General features: G+C 39.7%; 3 protein-coding genes across 5 annotated transcripts; 2 read left to right on the top strand and 1 right to left on the bottom strand.

Moving 5' to 3' along the window:
- Window positions 1–664: 664 nt before the first annotated feature.
- klhl26 (kelch-like family member 26) lies at window positions 665–8,353 on the bottom strand. 3 transcript variants are annotated; one of them, XM_083558524.1, is made up of 4 exons: window positions 8,327–8,353; window positions 7,571–7,638; window positions 5,659–5,844; window positions 665–5,196 (listed from the first exon to the last, which is right to left on the bottom strand). In XM_083558524.1, exons 1-4 carry the CDS (start codon window positions 8,336–8,338, stop codon window positions 3,615–3,617), a joined length of 1,848 nt encoding a protein of 615 aa, XP_083414650.1. In that variant the 5' UTR covers window positions 8,339–8,353; the 3' UTR covers window positions 665–3,614. The 3 variants fall into 3 exon arrangements, with proteins under 3 accessions (XP_083414650.1, XP_083414652.1, XP_083414651.1); XM_083558526.1 differs by lacking the exon at window positions 8,327–8,353 and adding an exon at window positions 8,128–8,145; XM_083558525.1 differs by lacking the exon at window positions 8,327–8,353 and adding an exon at window positions 8,128–8,144 and having other exon boundaries at window positions 7,571–7,820.
- A 49-nt stretch (window positions 8,354–8,402) lies between these two features.
- On the top strand, window positions 8,403–13,683 carry ddx49 (DEAD (Asp-Glu-Ala-Asp) box polypeptide 49). The gene is made up of 13 exons (XM_083558574.1): window positions 8,403–8,662; window positions 8,746–8,869; window positions 9,002–9,087; window positions 9,225–9,346; window positions 9,427–9,614; window positions 10,172–10,312; window positions 11,926–12,001; window positions 12,111–12,187; window positions 12,302–12,399; window positions 12,490–12,564; window positions 12,673–12,761; window positions 12,854–12,925; window positions 13,428–13,683. The coding sequence occupies exons 1-13, from the start codon at window positions 8,548–8,550 to the stop codon at window positions 13,596–13,598; spliced, it is 1,434 nt and encodes a 477-aa protein (XP_083414700.1). The 5' UTR covers window positions 8,403–8,547; the 3' UTR covers window positions 13,599–13,683.
- Window positions 13,684–13,805: 122 nt separating this feature from the next.
- On the top strand, window positions 13,806–18,258 carry lsm4 (LSM4 homolog, U6 small nuclear RNA and mRNA degradation associated). The gene is made up of 5 exons (XM_083559614.1): window positions 13,806–13,977; window positions 15,903–15,944; window positions 16,662–16,760; window positions 16,865–17,048; window positions 17,727–18,258. The coding sequence occupies exons 1-5, from the start codon at window positions 13,975–13,977 to the stop codon at window positions 17,825–17,827; spliced, it is 429 nt and encodes a 142-aa protein (XP_083415740.1). The 5' UTR covers window positions 13,806–13,974; the 3' UTR covers window positions 17,828–18,258.
- The last annotated feature ends 599 nt before the right edge of the window (window positions 18,259–18,857 follow it).

Genomic DNA, 18,857 nt, shown 5'->3' with positions numbered 1-18,857 from the left:
ATAGGTGTGATTACTTTTTTTTAATCACTTTAAAAAATGGAAACTAAATGAATGAAAGAGAAATTCGAATCAAATCATTATTTGACAGCATAAATCCTTCTAGGTACACTTGCACACAGTTTTTGAAGGAACTCGGCCAGTAGGTTGTTGCAAACATCTTGGAGAACTAAACACAGATCATCTATAGATGTAGGCTGCCACAGATCCTTCTGCCTCTTCATGTAATCCCCATGAAACTCGATGATGTTGAGATCTGGAGTTCTGTAGGGGCCAATCCATCACTCTCGGGACTCCTTATGGAAAATAAAATGTCATGTTTCAGCCCACTGGTGTGGGTCACAACAGAAACTGATTGATTTCAAATTTAGCATTGGGGTCAATATTATAAAACCTTTATATTAATCATCTTTTTATTTTATTTTGTTGTTGTTAATTTGCATTCAGTTCAAAACATCTGAGTTTGAACATGCTGGTTTCAGCTCACTGATGGTTTGCTAATTAAAAAGAATTATGTAAGCGTTGATAAGACTTTGTTAATCTATGAGGTTTAATGACTGACTACTGAATTCCTCAGCTATAGAACCGGAGCTACGACTACTGCTAATCAGGATTTTAAAGTACTTGTAAGTAGTTCACACAAGTAAGATGAAAGATAAGTCACACATCCGTCCATTTCCTGCTTTATTAAACAAACAATTTAATTGATAAAAGACACTTTAAAATAGAACAAAAGCACATCTGAGCTTACAATCAAACTCAAACAAGAGACAGGAAAAAGAATCATCGAAAGTGCTACAGATACAGAAGGCGATACGTTCAGCAGATGTTGTTGCACGAGCATAGCAGAGTCTTTCACTGCAAATGAAAACATTGATAGGGGACACGAAGCATTGAATAAATCATGCCGACCAATTTACTAGCAACATATTTACACTTGCACACTCACATTATCCAAATCAGCCAATCACATGGGTGCGGTATAATGCAGAACAGTCAAGCGGACACACGTTCACGTCAAACATCGTGTTGAGAATAAAATTGCGAGTGCAGTGACCTTCATGACACGGTTATTGGTTAATGAGGGAAATCAAAGTGCTTACTCAAATCACCACTCTGAACAAGCACGAAAAGCATCTTGCACGACATGTCAAACTCAAAGTCATGACAGCAGATTTGTTTCCCCCTATTTTAGAAGTCTGAAGCTCTTGGCCTTAAATGTGTTTGGATTAGATTAGATTAGCCTTTATGCCTGATCCCTTAAGAAAAATCTGTCTTGGACAAACACCCACACCACCACACACGTGCAATCATTGTACGCGTTGCGCTGCCACTACGTTACGGGCAAGCGTACATGTGCTCCTAATAAAGTGACCAGATGGATTTCATTGATCCAGGAGAAGAACAGAAAATGCAGATGTGACGAAAAAAAAAAAAAAGGTGTGATTTGGGTTGAACTTTTCAACAAGAGTCTTTTCTCTTGTATCCGTGGTACAACAAAGAGGGTGTAACATTGCAGTGTACATTCAGAGGGCCGAATTCATACGTTAATCAACCAATTTACTTAGAAGTAATGATATAAATACCCAAAGCATTGAATTTAAATTCGACAGCAATGTTAGAATCATACCAAGAGCATTAAACATGCTGCTGCTTTCTGGTATTGTGCATTCAAAGAATATGACTAGTATGTCCCTGTGATAAATAACCCAAAATAATACTCCTGCAACAACATACTAGCAAAGAGGAAATTGAAAAGTTGGATAAAATCCTCACACATTACACTGTATAAAATTCACTTCGCACGTTTCCTCTGCGATAAGAAAGAATCTGTGTACTTGTATGATTGCCTGCAAACATTTTGTGTGTGTAACTGTTAGCTTGTGCCCTAGAACCATCCTGAGCTAATAGTTTGTAGTCGTTGAAATAAAACGCAATCATCGACCACTGTGTTTTGTACAAATTTGATCATGTGCTTTATTCGATACGCAACAAAAAATTAACCAAAAATCACTTCACGGCAGGCAGCGGTTGTTGCCGCAGTGCTTTAGACTGTAGTGATTTATCATACATTCAAATACAAAGAGAAACAAGTGATGAGGCTATTTAGCTTTTCCCTTTTTTTTAACAAGAGCAGTGTGTTTGTGTGTTTTTTTTCTTTATAGTTCATTACACTCGGCACTAACTCTACAACGAAACACTGTTAATCCATTACGCCTCTCTGTTAGGAGCGCAGTGAAAGAACGCAAATCCAGTCGTGGTGCTTGGACGTGGCAAAGTGCTCTATACAGTTCATCGGGTATTAAGTGCATTACGAAACGCAACCTGGTGTGTTTTCTGAGATTACAAATGGCCTCGAAGGACAAACAGGTAATTATGTAATCGCACCGAGGAGCTGGAGGTTGTTCAAGGACAAATGCAAAAGTCATCAAATGAACACGAGTCGTATTGTGCTTAGTAGATTTAGATGTTAAAGATAAACCATCCATGTTGTTAATTATACAGGGAAATTTAAATGCACATTTTGCATGTAGAGACATGTTAACTTTTCTCCCACATACACTTTGCCAGAAGTGCTAATGAAAAATTGAGGCGTATACTCAGAAACTCAGATGAATTATTAAAAAAAAAAAGTGTTTGAATTCAATTTTTTTTTTTAATATAGGAGCGTCTAGAGAAATCCTTCACCAATTCCCTTCATTAAAAAGGCCTTTAGAAGAAGCTGCTTGGTGTAACGTGTCATAAAGCCACTCTGATGTTTTGCGAGCCTTAAGGCAACAGTGTACTTCAAACAGAAAAGAAGAAGAAAAAAAAAAGAGAAAAATTCTCCCCCCAAAACATGAAGAAATACTTGAACGTTCAAGCTGCAAGACAGAGCTGAACACTGCCTATTCTATTTCACACACATTCGTAATTAGTCTTTATGTTATAAAACTGCTTGCTGTATCAGTGCACGCAGTAAGAACTGTTCGATTCTTAATTGATTCCTTTACTTTCAAGAAACTATTGGTTCATCTTAATCTTGTCGTCAAAACGTAAAGAAAAAATATATATAATACCCAATCCAACCATTACAGTGCTCTTAAATCTAATAATATTAGTACTAATTAAAAAAAAACCAAAAGAGAGAGAGAAAAAAATATCATTACTTTGTTCATCTTAATCAAAGAGTCATAGTGCATCAGGCATAAGGTGATAATACACCCTGGATGGTACGCTGGATCACCACGCTTCATGAACAAACATTCCCTTAGTCTTATTTAATTTGGTGCAGAGACGACCCATGATCATGTAGTGCAAAAAAATGAAGTAGCAGGTCAGAATTGTAGCATCAGAATGGTTCAGAACGTTCTAGAACGTCATGAATGTACTGATGACTGCATGTACTGAAGGGGTCCGGTTTGGTTTAGATCTTTCTTGTTTGAAAAATTTACCGCCCGTGAAGTAATGACATGTACATTAGCAGAAATCAAACTATGACCAGCTTCTCTCCAAAAAAAAAAAAGGTTTCTCTCACTGGACCGCTAAACATGACCAAAGATTTGAAGAAACACAGGTTTTAATGTAAAACCTACCAAAGAAAAAAAAAACCTTCACAAGATGTCACTTCAAGCAGGTCACCTCTGTGTGGGGGTTTGTGGCAGGATTATAGGTGTACAAGCAATCCCAGCGAAGGATTCCGGAAAGTGCAGATCCCTCTCCCACTCGTCCCTTTCTGTGTTGTAGACTTGGACGATGCTTGTAACGTTATTTAGATGCCAGTTGTATCCTCCGACAATGTAAATCTTTCTGTCCAATAAGCAACATCCTGCCTCAGACTGGCCTGCACGCATTGGACTAACCATCGTCCACTGATCCGTCTCTGGGACGTAATATTCTACAGCTAGGACGTCAAAGCAACGGTCCACGTGGTCCATTCTTCCTCCAAGAGCATAGACGCGCTCATTCACGCTGATCATGGCATGCAGCACTCGTGGCTCGTTCATTGGGGATTTAAAATCCCACTGGTCAGTTTCTGGATCATAGCAATGAAGAGACTTCTTATCCTCCACGGAAACGCCATATCCTCCCGAGACGTAAAGCTTATCTCCGCATGTTGCTCCTGCGTGACCCCATATCCTTCTCTTTAGAGACTCCGTGTACGTCCATTCGTTTTTTTTGGGACAGTAACGCTCGACGGATGAAAGGCTACCGGATCTGTTGCGCCCCCCGGTGGCATACAGCTGTCCTTGCAGCACGTTGAGCTGAAATTGAATACGGCTCTCTTGCATCGGCCGGATGCGCAACCACTGGTTGAGATGGGGATCGTATCGGAAACTGGCGTCCACGGCGCCTTCACCGCTGCGGTACTGCAGGTGCTGGCCTCCGACCACGTAAACAAAATTATCTAGGACAGAAACACAGGTGTGGCTGCAGCCTGCCTCCATGTCGGTCAGCTCTTTGAACTGCCTGGACGTGCCATCAGCCAGGCAGTACACCTTTGCGCTCACTGTGCGGTCATTGTCGGTGTACGGCGTGCCACCGAAAGCAATCAGCGAGACGACGTCCGATCGAATGACGGTACGAGGGGACTGCATCTCGTGCTGGCGGAAAGGCAGTATCTGATAATTAAACGCCTCAAGAAGGTACTGCCTGCACAACACATCCTCCACCATGATGTCCACGGTCTGCACACGGTCCACCAGCTCGGAGGAGCGCATGAGCGGGAAGCGAACGTGTCTCAGCACCTCGTTTGCTGCAGGACGCCGAGAGGAATCGTGCCGAAGCCAACGGATAGCTGCGTGGAACAAATCAATCTCGGTACACCCCTTTAGCTTGTTGCTCTGGAGGAAAAACACCAGCCGCTCCATTGGGATATGAAGGAAATCCTCCTCCTCAGCAATCTGCAGGAAGTGGCGGAAGGTGAAGGCGTCTACCGATTCTTTCAGCGAGGACAAGCTGAAGGCAGCAGCCATCTGACCGATGTTCAAACAAGTCTCCACGCTCATGGCTGATTTCAGGAACTCTTCGCAGAGCTCCACAACAGGCACCATCTGAAGGAAAACGGCTGCCCCAAGCACATCCTGGATGCAGTCGAGGTCGAGCGTGACCTCAGAGCTATAAGCGAAATCGATGATGTGCTTTAGGCCACGTGCGGACAAGCCCTTAAGCTCAATCGTGGCCTGGTTCGACTCTTTCATCCCACCAGTGAACATGGCTCTAAAAAAAATAATAATAATAAAATAAAGGAAAACATGAAACATGTCGCACCATTGCTAAATAATAAAACAAATTCTATAGAAAAGTTTCACAATAAAATTCTCATATCGTTTGAAGGCACAAACCATTAGCGGAGAACACGTTCGATTAATTCTTAAATTATTCATTAAAGCATATTCAGCAAACTTTAAATAACGATCAAACATCATACCTGCTGTTATACCGAGACTCGTGCGCTCTAAAAATGCTTGAGCAACATTTTTTTTATTAGATTATCTCCCTTAAACTTCTTGCAGCAAAAAGCCAGCCATGACTCACGCTACATTACCTTAATTATTGATTTGCAGCCGATTGTGTTCCAGGAAAGTGGATCAAATTCCCCGTTATTGAGTTACTGCGACTCACGCAACACCCAGCGTCTTTGAAAGGACTAGAAATTTGTATTTCGAATAGAATCCTCACCTGAAGTAGTCACTGCAGGATGCCAGCACAGCCTTGTGCACCTGGAAGCATTCGTCGTTGACGGCAAGTTCGACGTCCAGTAACTGTCCGTTGTCTCGCAGAGCAGAAAGACCCCTCAGGAGCGAGCTACTGTGACTAGGGGCTGAGAAAGTGCAGCGAATGGTGCTGTTCTTATTGTTAGCCATGCTGCGAAAAAAGGAAAAATCAGTTTACATATTTCATCTCTTACTGCACGCGACTCTCTGGCAAAGTAATCCATCAAACTCAAGAGCGCACGCAACACCGGGCGCTCTGTGAGAATGCACGTGAAAGGAGCATCTCGTTGCTGTTTTGTGTCGACTCCCCAGCAACAGGCTCTCTAATTTCTAAGCGCCAACCAACGTAACACCTGCAACTGTGCTTTCTTTTGAATTATTCATGCAAACTCTATTAGGAGTTGTTTCAATCTTTCTGGAGGACCGTCAAAACAGTGCAGGTCCATCACAAGTAAGATGAGGAAAAGAAACAGGAGGTTTGAATAAAAAAGTATCAATAAAAAATGAAGAAATTGATTATTATGTGCAGACTTTTAATGCTGACGTGTACACGCAAGAAGGCGACCATACCAATACTATACAAGGCTAAAAAAAAAAAAAAAAAAAAAAAAAAAAAAAAAAACAGAAATATGTAAATTAGTCGTGAACAAAGACAGTTCATAAGACACACTAAATAAAATGTGTATCGAATAACCATTAACAGGAAAATCCAATAACATGAAAATATCACAGAAATTAATATAATCAAGAAAAACTGAAAATAATTTTTTACTGCAAATAATGTTCAAAACCAAAAAAAAAAGTAAGGGAGTCTGAAGTCTAGTGAATTATTCCATATTCCTGAACGCAGCATGAAATCCTGAAACATCTGTATGTGTATACTTCACCACAAAATAGCACACGATAATATCATTCTAACCACAGCAGCTCTTACAACTTGGACTAGAGTAGAATCAATACTGATCCTGGTCTCAAGTATCAGTCTGATGTCGTAATTGCTTCCTCACACTAAAACCAAAGTGGTACTGCATGTACAGGTGCATGTTGTTGCAAGATTTTTCGATGCATTTAAACAGAAAATGCGAGCAAGCCGACCTGCACGGATCACTGAGTATTGTTAACATGAGGTGCAACACAAGGTGCCGTGAGCCCCTGTCACACAAAGCAGACGTGGACGGTCGAGGCACTGATGCGAGGGTGCAGAAAAAGTCATGCATGAGAGCACTTCAGGTCTGCGAGCACTGAGCCACACATGCTTCCTTTCTCATATTTGGCTTGTCCTCGCTCTCTCTCTCTCTCTCTCTCTCTCTAGGAAATATATCTTTTAAACACTATGAAATGTTTTTATCACAAAACTCAATTTCTGTCTAAAAGCTCTGTCATCCCTACATCTTGAATACTTTCTAGTAGAGCAGGATAATTGTTTATGTATAATATCTATGGGTTTACCTGGAACTTAATGGTTCCTTCAAGGGCATTTAAATTGTTTACATCTATGAAGGCATCTTTTGTATTATTTCCATGATGAAACCAAAGCAATATTGCGATGCAACACACTCATGATTTAGTCATTAATTAAATAGTCGTAGTGGCATTCGACTTTTGATTTGGAAACTGGTACTTCCACCAAATTCCCACCTTACTTGAAGGCAACATAAGAGAAGCGGACACTTGAACGCTGCATAACTTTGGTTTCATTATAATCCAAAGTAGTCAGTTAACATAAGGATCAGGATATTTAAAAAAGAAAAGAGTGTGGATAATTAATAATTAGATTTCTACACAGAAAGGTGATCTTACATCTCGGCTGGATTGCAATGAGTACAAAGTCAAATGTTTTTTGTTTGATTTCTAAACTTGCTGGAATGCATCGTTACCTGCTGTGTGAACGAGTCGCACAGAGTTCCCCACCGTCCAACTCCGCCATGTTTGAAGCCGCAGTGCTCTGTAAAGGACATCATGCAGGGAATAAACGATCTCTCGTCCTGGAAATCATACTCCTACAATGTGCACTCGTGCCCCGAGATCAAGTCGCTCTTTCGGACACAATCCGATGCAAGGCGTTCACACTTCAGGGGTTTCTCGGTCCAGTGATCGCTGCGAGCTTAAGCATGATCGGTTCTGTCTCTATCAGAATAAACACGTTATATACCACAGCATTAAAGTCGAGCGGATCTCCTGCTTTATACAAGCCACCTGTTTGTCTTCTCTCGGTCTCCTCTGGAGCCATGACTACGTAATGCGATGAAGTTTTGGGAGTGTTCATGTCACATTGACTGCGCAGAATCCGAGATGTACTTAATATATACATACATTTAACGCAAAACAATCCCTTCATTTGAAGATACAAAAATGTAGTAATTGTAGTATAGATATGGTAGATTTTTTTTTCTCAAATGTTTTTATTTTACAATTTCTAAACATTATTATTAACCTGAGAAGTCCCGCCTCCCTCTTTGTGATTGGCCAGGGTTAATAATCCGCACCCAACTCGTCCGGTGATTAAGCAAAATAAAATAAAAATAAAAAAACAGACTGACTTTTTAATATCTCTAGAAAACAAGTATATATAGTATAAAATGGTGTTGCAATTATCAATAATTATATTTCAAAAAATTCTTAAAATATCCTACAATTATTAACATGTTGGTTTTTTTGTGTCCTTCTGGCCATACCTTTAGGCCAGAATCAGGAGCCGGGCGCAGGTTTATGACGTAGAAGGGACGCGTCGTGCTAAAAGCTCCACGAGGGTTGTTTTGGATTAGAGCGCTCGTGAAAACAATATATGGGTTCCAGCTTGGTGACAATCGCCGTACTTTTTTAGGTCTTCTTGATCATTTTTGGTTTGTTTATAATGGCAACTTTTGAGTCTCTTGGTCTGTCCGAGTGGTTGGTTGTCCAGTGTAGGCAGATGGGCATCGCCCGGCCGACCCCAGTGCAGGAACACTGCATGCCAGCTATCCTGGAAGGTGGGTTTTGTATTGACACATCTCATGAACAAATAACAATACTCAGCAATATAACGTTTGATTTTTTTTCGCCGTGAATAAAGGTCGAGACTGTTTGGGTTGTGCGAAAACTGGAAGCGGAAAAACTGCAGCGTTTGTTCTTCCCGTGCTGCAGAAGTTGTCTGAGGATCCCTACGGCATCTTCTGTCTGGTCCTTACGCCCACTCGGTGGGTCATCTTTATTCAAATGATGTTTGTAATTAATCTCTGGTATAAAAGCCATGGTATAAGTTGCTCACCTCATATAAGATCTATTAGCACAATTAGTTTGTGATGTATGTTATTTTCTTGACTCCTCAGGGAACTGGCCTATCAGATAGCAGAACAGTTTAGAGCTTTAGGAAAGCCTCTGGGACTGAGAGACTGTATCATTGTTGGAGGAATGGGTATGGTACAAAAAAACAAAACCTATACACAGATAATCTAGAGATAATCTAGACAAAGATTTTATAGTAAGGTATTTTCTGTTTCTCACATTGTTTTTGTTTAGTTATCTCTGCTTTGTGTGTGTTTTTGCTATAAGACATGGTGACTCAGGGGTTGGAGCTTTCCAAAAAGCCCCATGTCGTCGTCGCAACGCCCGGGAGATTAGCAGATCACATTCGAAGTTCGGACACGTTTGATATGAAGAGACTCCGATTCTTAGTAAGGAAACACCCGTCGCACACTCTTATTAGGAGACTTTGATTAGTATCTGAATACTATGTATTTGGGTTTCTCATCAGATCCTGGATGAGGCTGATCGTTTGCTCGAGCAGGGCTGCACAGACTTCACTAAGGACCTGGAGGTGATTCTGAGCGCTGTGCCGGCGAAAAGGCAAACGTTGCTTTTCAGCGCGACGCTGACCGACACGCTACAAGAACTCAAGAGCGTTGCTATGAACAAGCCTTTCTACTGGGAGCACAAATCCGAGTAAAGACACGCATTGTCTCCACACACGTGTTAAAAATATTAATTTTTTTAATGAATGTCCATATGGAATTAGTTTCTTAGTTTAACAGCTTACTAATTTACAATATTTAGACTCTCAGTCCAGGCATCAACAGTCGAGAACTGCTCTCGCTTCGGATTTTGTCTTTTGACAGAGTTAACTGATCAAGGAGCCAGAGATAAACTCGCGTGTCTTACAAAAAGCCCTGACCTCAACCCCACTGAAGACCTGTAGGATGAACTGCACCCAGATTTTATTAATGCTAAATGATGCCTTTTGAGGGAACTTTATTTGCAGTAGAGTGGCAGCTGTTATCAGGGCAAAAGGAGGAGTAAATTTGTAATGTGATGTTCCTGGAACACTTATGGATATTATGTTTATTATAACAGTACGAACACACACATTTATGGTATAACTACAGTCTGAATGAATGAGCTGAATCTCCTTTTATTCTGTTTATATAATTTCTGTCAAAACTGAAATGCCCAGCACCATTGATAACTCAGTAATGACCCTTTTTCCATTCCTATTTCTTCAGGGTGCGAACAGTGGAAGAGCTGGACCAGAGATACATCCTTACGCCCGAGAAAGTCAAAGATGCATACCTGGTGAGCCTCATCCAAAAATTCCAAGACGAACACGATGACTGGTCGATCATGATTTTCACCAACACGTGCAAGTAAGTCCTCGAAGTAGAAGGAACGGTTTGAGAATGTCTTGGGAAAATTTCAAGCACATGATTCTGTCATTCACGAGCATATTGATTAACAATGGAAAAAAATGCTGTTGTAGCTGTAATGGAAGGGTTTCTATTGTCGATCTGTTCTATTGTTCATTCCCGTGAATGGTCATAATGAGAAAGCATGAAGCCACCTTTCCTAAAGACTCTTCTGTATGAGGAAACCTCATGCACTGTTGACTCCTTCCATAAAATGCTGTACACGTTTTGTACCGTAAACATAAATCGGTTGCTGTAGAGCTTCAATAGCTCTATTAGTCACTGAACACTGAAGACATGGGACCGGAAAATACACTATGAAGCTGTTTTGCAGCATCTCAATTTACACAACTCGGCTTTTAAAGAATATTTAGTTGTATCTCGTATTAGTTCATTTAAAAACATTAATAAAAAAAAAACCTAATTTATGAATCTGAACAGATTATATCCCTTAACATACCCGGTTCACTCTCATTCACTGCAGGTATCCGATAGATCTCGCGTGCCAAAGTTGCGTGATTGAGGCTTTAGCTCTTGTTAATTACACCTACAGGTAATTGAAGCTGCAAAAAATTTAATGTAATTTAGTATTAGTACAAATAATATGGAAAATGATTAAAAAAGTGATCAAATCCAATTGTTTAAGCCCTCGTCCTATAACAAGTGTATTAGATTCTGTACATGCAGGCATTTTATAGACACGTCCTTAACGTCCCTACCAGAGGAGGGAAGTAAAGAAGTACAAATACTTTGTTACTGTACTCAAATAAATTTTTCTGGTATCAGTACTTTACTTCACTATGTATTTTCTATACTTTTTACTTTTACTTATTACATTTTTACACAAATATCTGTACTTTCTACTTCTTACATTTTCAAAACAGTCTCGTTACTGTAGTTTTAATTTGGTGAAATGTTAATATTTTGTCTTTGTGCTCTATATTGGGAATGGTTTCACTAATAATAAAACAGCATAAAGCTTTGTATAAAGCATCCATGTTTGTCCATGCCCATGGTAATTAGAGTATTAAAAACTTGAAAATTATTAAATTGAGGTACATTTAGATCAGATAAAAATGCATGATCAAGTTGTGTTTAATGTTGTGTTAACTCATAACAAGCATGCCTTTAATCGTGATTAAATAATTTTTAAAAGATTGACAGCCCTAATATTAATATGAAGTGACGTTCAGTTACCAGCGTGAAACTAAAACAGGTAGTAGTAAAGTCTACTTTTTACTTTAGTACATGTCAGAGCCCAAACTGCTTTACTTAACCTTGAGTAAAAAAGTACAGTCAGTACTTCAACTTCTACCAGAGTATCTGTACTTCTACTTAAGTGAAGGATGTGTGTACTTTTGCCACCTCTGTTCCCTACTCACCACTTCTATGCAGTCGAGTGAACTGGCTGTTTTTGGGTTGGGGCTTTGTGTACATGGGCACAGAGGTTGGGGACCCTTTTTTTTTTTTTTTTAAGATCATTAAACTAAACTATGGCCGTTTACACAGATCTTGACTACTGCACCTTTAACAGACTGATGTGTGTGTGTGTGTGTGTGTGCGTTCCTGCTTAGACATTGCCAAATACTCACAATGATGCTTCGCGAGTTCAAATTTCCTGCCATCTCCTTGCATTCCATGATGAAACAGGTATGTGGGAATAATCCAGTCGAAGTGCAGATTATATTCAGAATTTCTCAAAATTATATTGAGTTTTCTCTCCTCGTGTATATGAATAATCGTTTTCATGTCATTATAGAAACAGCGGTTTGCGAACCTTGCCAAGTTCAAGTCCAATATTTACAAGATCCTTATAGCCACAGATGTAGCTGCGAGGTACGTCCACTTCTGTAGATGAGAACTTTTTCTCTTTTGTTCAGTGTGCCTTAAGTCAATTAGCAGGAGGCACCCTTGTGGAATTTCTCTTAAAAAATTTCTATTTCTCTGAAGGGGTTTGGATATACCTACAGTGCAGGTAGTCATCAATCATAATACCCCTGGATTGCCTAAAATCTACATCCACAGAGTTGGCAGAACCGCACGTGCAGGTATCCCATTTCTTCAGAAAGACTTTAATTTAATGGTCTGTTCATACCTGTTTGCCATCCTGATTTTATTTAATTTATTTTGTATTGCAGGGAGAAATGGTGTTTCCATTACACTGGTCACACAGTACGACATCCATCTGGTCAACGCTATAGAGGAGCAGATCCGTAAGTTCTCAACCGGACCAAATCATTGTTTTCGATAATCACTATGCTGTGCAAATGCAATATGGCACTGGTCTTTCCTCTCTGAGGTCTAACGATGTACTTCTTTAGAGACCAAGCTGAAGGAGTATCCAATTCAAGAGAAAGAGGTGCTAAAGATTCTTACCCAAGTCAACGTGACGAGACGACAGTGTGAAATTGTACGGCTTCCATTTACTTCGTTTTCTTATGTTTCAAAAGACCAAGTCGTTCAGTTGTATAAAAACTTGTGTTTTCTTGATTATCATTGTAGAAGCTGGAGGCAACGGATTTTGATGAGAAAAAGGAAATAAATAAAAGGAAGCAAATGATCCTTGAAGGGAAGGTAAGGATCGATTCGAAATGGATGGACAAATCTCACTTTAATGCCTACTATAATTGTGTATAAATGGCAGAACTGCTGGATGAATGGGTGGGGAGATGGGTGGTTAAATGGAAAGTGATAGATGGCAGGATGGCTGGAACAATGAATGCCTTAATGAAGAGTGATGGATGGATGTGGAGAGAGAATGATGATTTACAGAAAGATACAACTTTATTAATTTAAGAGTGTAATTGTAACAATAAACAGCCGGTTTTCAGACAAACAACACGGTGTAGCATATTAAGGCTAGGTTATATTAAAAGATTACAATGAGAGAGAAGGTAGAATTATTTAAATTGATTTATTAAAAAAAAGAAACTGATACGCTGTTTACAAACGTGCATAAAGGAGGGAATCTGAGAACTGCACATTAAGATGTAATGAGGTAAAAACATTGCAAATTAATAGTAGACTTTGTATTATTTCTGTATGTGATTTTTAATAAAGTTATTTTGCATCGCAGGACCCGGATTTGGAAGAAAAGCGAAAGCAAGAGCTTGCCAAGATAAAAAGAGAAAAAAAGAAATTCAAGGGAAGAATTCAGGAGACCATCCAGAAGAAGAAAGATGCCGTTCTGAAATCAAGAGCAAGGTGTAAAACTGCTCCCAGGCAGTCTGTTCCCGGACCCTCATAAATCTGTGCATTATAAACTGTCTGTACAACCTTTTCTCTTGTGTATATAAAAATTAATAAATAAAACGAATATTTTATTTCACGCATCTGAATGTCAAGTAAACTTTTATTTTATTTTATTTATTTATTTATTTATTTATTTATTTTTACCAAGTTTGGAAGCGCAGAAACTCTTACTTTGAGGACTTTTATTATATATTTTCAGGTCGCATGATAAGAACCCGGAAGTAAAATAGCGCAGAACAGTATGTGGTTTGAACCGCGTTCTATTATACCGAAAATTTGGCAAGTAGCCTATATAAACATCTAGAACAAACCAATATTCAATTATATCTAAAAAAAAAAAAACTAGTAGGTAATTCACTAAATAAGGCGCGATGGTAAGTAAATATATTTAAGATTTTCGGGGAATTTCCCAGTAACTGGTGGAGGGATTTTGTTAGCATGTGATTAGCGCTGTATGTGCGGTGATACCGTGTGTTACAGCGGGGGAAAGCGAGCAAATTATTCAGATCTTTAACAGGTTTATGGAGATCAGATGTGAAGATTGTTGTTTAGTTTCCTGCTTTATTTCACACGTGCAGGTAGCAGATGATTAGCAGGCTAACGTTAGCACGAGTGTAAACTAGCGGTGGTAAAGCGTGTGTATAAAGCAGAAGGGGTTTACTGTGTGTGTGTGTGTGTGTGTGTGTGTGCGTGTGTGTGTGTGTGTGCGGCGCGGTTCATTGATTATATTGGATGTGGAGTTTTTATTGACCATCCTTAAATATATCGGTGTTTCCTGCAGGTGAGACTGTTTAGGTTTTATTGTCATTTCAACTATGTACAGTTCAGTACACAGTGAAACGAAACAACGTTTCTCCAGGATCAAGGTGCTGCAGCAAACAGCATAAAGAACACAGAAGAACACAACTCCAAACAACACACAGTGCACATGTGCAACATTTAGTGCAAAAAAAGGGACGACATGAGACAAGTAAAACAAATAATACAACCAGTACAGCACACAGAAGGTTGTGCAAAAAGGATTGTCTGTATACGAATCAAAATATAAACACTGTACATGCAAACATTTGGCTGGATGTAAACCTTAGGTTCAACAGCAGTTTGTGCATCCCCACTTAATTGTGTGTGTGTGTGTGTGTGTGTGTGTGTGTGTGTGTGTGTGTGTGTCAGTCCAGTTCCTTCATGATGAGGAGTCTGATGGCTTGTGGGGATGAAACTGTTAGACAGTCTGGATTTGCTTCTGAAGCTCTTTCCAGACGGCAGGAGAGTGAAGAGTGTGTGTGAGGGGTGTGTGCGATCAGCCACAATGCTGGTGGCTTTAAGGATGCAGTGTGTGGTGTAAATATCCATGATGGACATTAGAGAGACCCCGATGATCATCTCAGCCGTTCTCACTATCCGCTGTAGGGTCTTGCGATCTGAGATGGCGCAGTTCTCAAACCGGGCAGTGATGCAGCTGCTCGGGATGCTTTGGATGGTCCCTCTGTAGAAGCTTGTGAGGATGTGTGGTGGAAGCTGTGCCATCCTCAGCTTTCTCAGAAAGTAGGGACACTGCTGAGCTTTCCTTGTTATGGAGCTGGTGTTGAGGGACCAGGTGGGGTTCTCCACCAAGGTATTTGGTGCTCTCCACGATGTCCACAGAGGAGCCATTGATGTTCAGGGGGGAACCGGTTTATTTGTGTTCTTATGAAGTCAGCAACCATTTCTTTCGTTTCTACGCTCAGACAGGTCGTTGGCTTTACACCAGTCTGTTAACCTCTGCACCTCCTCTCTGCATGCTGACTTGGCGTTCTTGCTGATGAGACCCAACCCCATCAGATTGCATTCATAACCCTTCATGAAATGCACAGAGAAACGGGAACATCATTCTGAAACCCGAAAACAGCCACTTGTACACTTTGCAACAAACTTCTCGCGGTGGGCGGGGTTTCACAGTGCTTCACCCTCATTGGCTAGTGAGATGTAGATTGACAGCTTGCGCAATTAGAGCTTTCAGGATGCAGTTCTCTGTACAGATAAAATGTTTGTAGTGGAATTTTCTTCCTTCCATACATCTATCCATCCAAACATTATTTTATCCACACCTCCATCCATACAACTATACATCCACCCATTCATACATTCTTATATACATACCTCCATTCAGCCCAGTCCATTTCAGTCTCATTTCACTCATTACTTAAAGAAAGTCAACATTTCTCCCTCACTTTGCACACACTTCCTCAAGCAGATGCTCTGTGATTTTCCAAATAATGGGTTTTATAGTTTACGTCACAGTTTTCCTTTGTTTTTCTTACAGCTTCCACTGTCTTTACTGAAAACAGCACAGAACCACCCGATGGTAAGATCCATATCCTTAGAATTGTCTAGTTAGGGGTTTAAAAAAAAGAAAACAACCCAAACCTTTTTTGTTTTTCTTTCCAAAAGCATGTTTAGCTGCAAAATACATGTTGATTTAATTTCAGCATTATCTAATTGTATAGAAAGATTACAATATAAATTGGAGCCATAGTGTTGTTTTTAAGAAAAGAAATAAATAAGTAAAAAAAAAACACTATAAATATTATACTGTTTACTTTTAGGAGACAAAAGATGGATCGCTATAAACATTCAGTATTGAAGATTCAATGTATTTGGTGGTACTGTAATAGCACAGTGTTTAATATAATGACAGGTATACAGTAATTCCTCGGATATTGCGGCGGTTTCGTTTCGTTGTAGACGTAGCTAGCAAATGCCGATGGAAAATGTTCCTGCGTTTATTTCCATGTTTAAAGCCTTTTCTCTTACTCTCAATGCCTTAATTCACAGCACCAAACCTGCTGTCCCTGATTATATTACTATTATATACTATTACTATATTACGAATTATATACTATTATACTATTTCCTGACTCTGCCTGTGTTGAGATTCATTCTGGTCAGCAGCTGCCCTGTGCTCCAGTCGGTGGCGCTCTCTCTTTGCACTGATGACCGCAAACTTGTTCAGAGTAGGGAGATTAGGAGCGGCAGTGACGGCGAGAGACGATGTGTGACTAATCAGAACATTCATTTCCAGCTGGTGGAGCTGAAGAACGGGGAGACGTACAACGGGCATCTGGTCAGCTGTGACAACTGGATGAACATCAATTTGAGAGAAGTCATCTGTACCTCCCGGGTACAGTAACATATAGCGATTTTATATATATAATAATATATCAAATAAGAGATGCGCTCGATTTGCTTGAAGGCGAAGGATTTAACCAGAGCGTCTTCGTGCAGGACGGCGATAAGTTCTGGAGGATGCCCGAATGCTACATCCGGGGCAGCACGATCAAATACCTGAGGATCCCCGACGAAATCATCGACATGGTAAAAGAGGAGGTCGTGTCGAAGGGGCGTGGCCGGGGTGGCATGCAGCAGAATAAACAGCAGGGAAAGGGCAGAGGAGGCGGAGCCGGCCGAGGTAAGCTGCAGCACACCACAGCGCTGTTAAATTCTCAACGCATGCTCAGAATAGGCTTTGACAAGCTCTGCACTCTGATATGTTACCGTTTCCATAGTAACAGCTCGTTTCACAGAGGCTTCCATAGAGGACGCACACAAGAAAAACGTGCAGGACTTGAAGAGCTCTGATTATGTTGAACATTTACAGAGGGTCTCCACTGCAGGGGCCGATATACGATATTGTTTATCGGGTCGCACGAAAATCGTGAGATTACATAAATGTACAAAGCCTCAACGTGTCATTGATTTACTCACGTCAAATAAACTTACAAATACACACAAACCACATTTTAATCAGCATAAAATCGTCAAAAGTTTGGACACTCCCGAAAAAGCAAACTACCGAACAACACACTTTAGAGAATAGTCACGTTGTTAGTCATTAAATACACGCAAAATTTTCATACAAATGAATGAGGTGTAAATGAGTCAGTTGGGTTGCTGCCACTGGAAAGTTTCCAGATGAGGTTTTCTGTTTCCTGGTTTCTCTGTAACAATGAGCAACTTTTTTTCTGTGGTATAAATAAAACCAAGTGCTTCAGGAGGTGCTGTTTAAAGGAAAATCAACTTCTCCGATCAACAGCACATCCAAAACAGCATTTTGTTAAATAATAATAAAATAAATCTCTTTTCTCAGGTGTGTTTGGTGGCCGGGGAAGAGGCATGCAAGGAGCTGGACGTGGACAGCCACAAGACAAAAAGCCTGGAAAACCACAGGGCATCAAAAACCAGCACTAAACACACACTTAATACCTCCTTTCTTTCTTTTTTTTTCTCTCAGATCTACAACATGACACTTGTGTAACTTCTTGCTTTCCATCAACTGTCAAATTTTAATCTTTTCTTTCTTTTTTTTTTTTTTTTTTGGTGCAGTTTTCAATGGAAAAAAATCCCCAAAACTATAATCGTTCTGTAAAAAAAAAAAAACGTATAGCCCTTGTGATGTGAAAACAAAGAAGCTTATTTTGATCTTATTTCCAAATTTCATGAATGCGCTGAAACCTTTTTTCAGGGTTAAACATTACATCTGTAACACGGCATCCATTTTCGCTTCAAATGTGTAAAAAACTTCTGTTTTTCCTGCCTGATTTTTGTCTTTTTTTTTAATAGACATGGAGAAGGGCTGTAAATGATGTGCAGTTGACTTAATAAATACTTTTTTTTTTTTTTGTTATCTTCTTGTTCTTCCTTTTATGTTTTTAGAGAAAAGAAATGGATCATTTGAAATTGAGTAGTCCATACACACTAGGACTAAAATGTGGGGTTTTTTTTGGAGCTGTAAATCCATAGTTTATGAATGAAAAACAACAAAAGTAAAACTTTTTTTTTTTAATCCTTTTTTTATTTTTTTTTATTTTTAAAGAAGTGGACATTGTTTTAAACAGTTTGGTAGTGAGGGGAAGCCAAATTTATTTATTTGTCCTGTTCTCTGTGCATGATAATAATTAATAAATAAATCAATCAATAAATCAATAAATAAAAATAAACCGAGCAAGTAAAGGAGGTTATTTGACTGCAGGTTGGATTTAAATCAGTATCTTGGTGCCCTCTTCAGGTTAATGTCAGTATTGCTACTTATATAAAGCTTAAGGTGCAGTTTTTAAAGGTGTGAAAATGTGTGAAGACCTGTAGTCAGTTCAACAACTATAAATAACTAAAACTGACAAGGTTCTGAAATTCACTCTTGTAGATGAATTTTTAAATGTGATAATAAACCTTAAAATGTAACCCAGAATATACAGGAGCTCTGCTGACATTGTCTGCTTTT

This window comes from Silurus aristotelis, assembly GCF_946808225.1.
Source record: "Silurus aristotelis genome assembly, chromosome: 13".
NCBI lineage: Eukaryota > Metazoa > Chordata > Actinopteri > Siluriformes > Siluridae > Silurus > Silurus aristotelis.
Note: the sequence above shows the minus strand (reverse complement) of the source record. Positions and strands in the feature narration are given on the sequence as shown.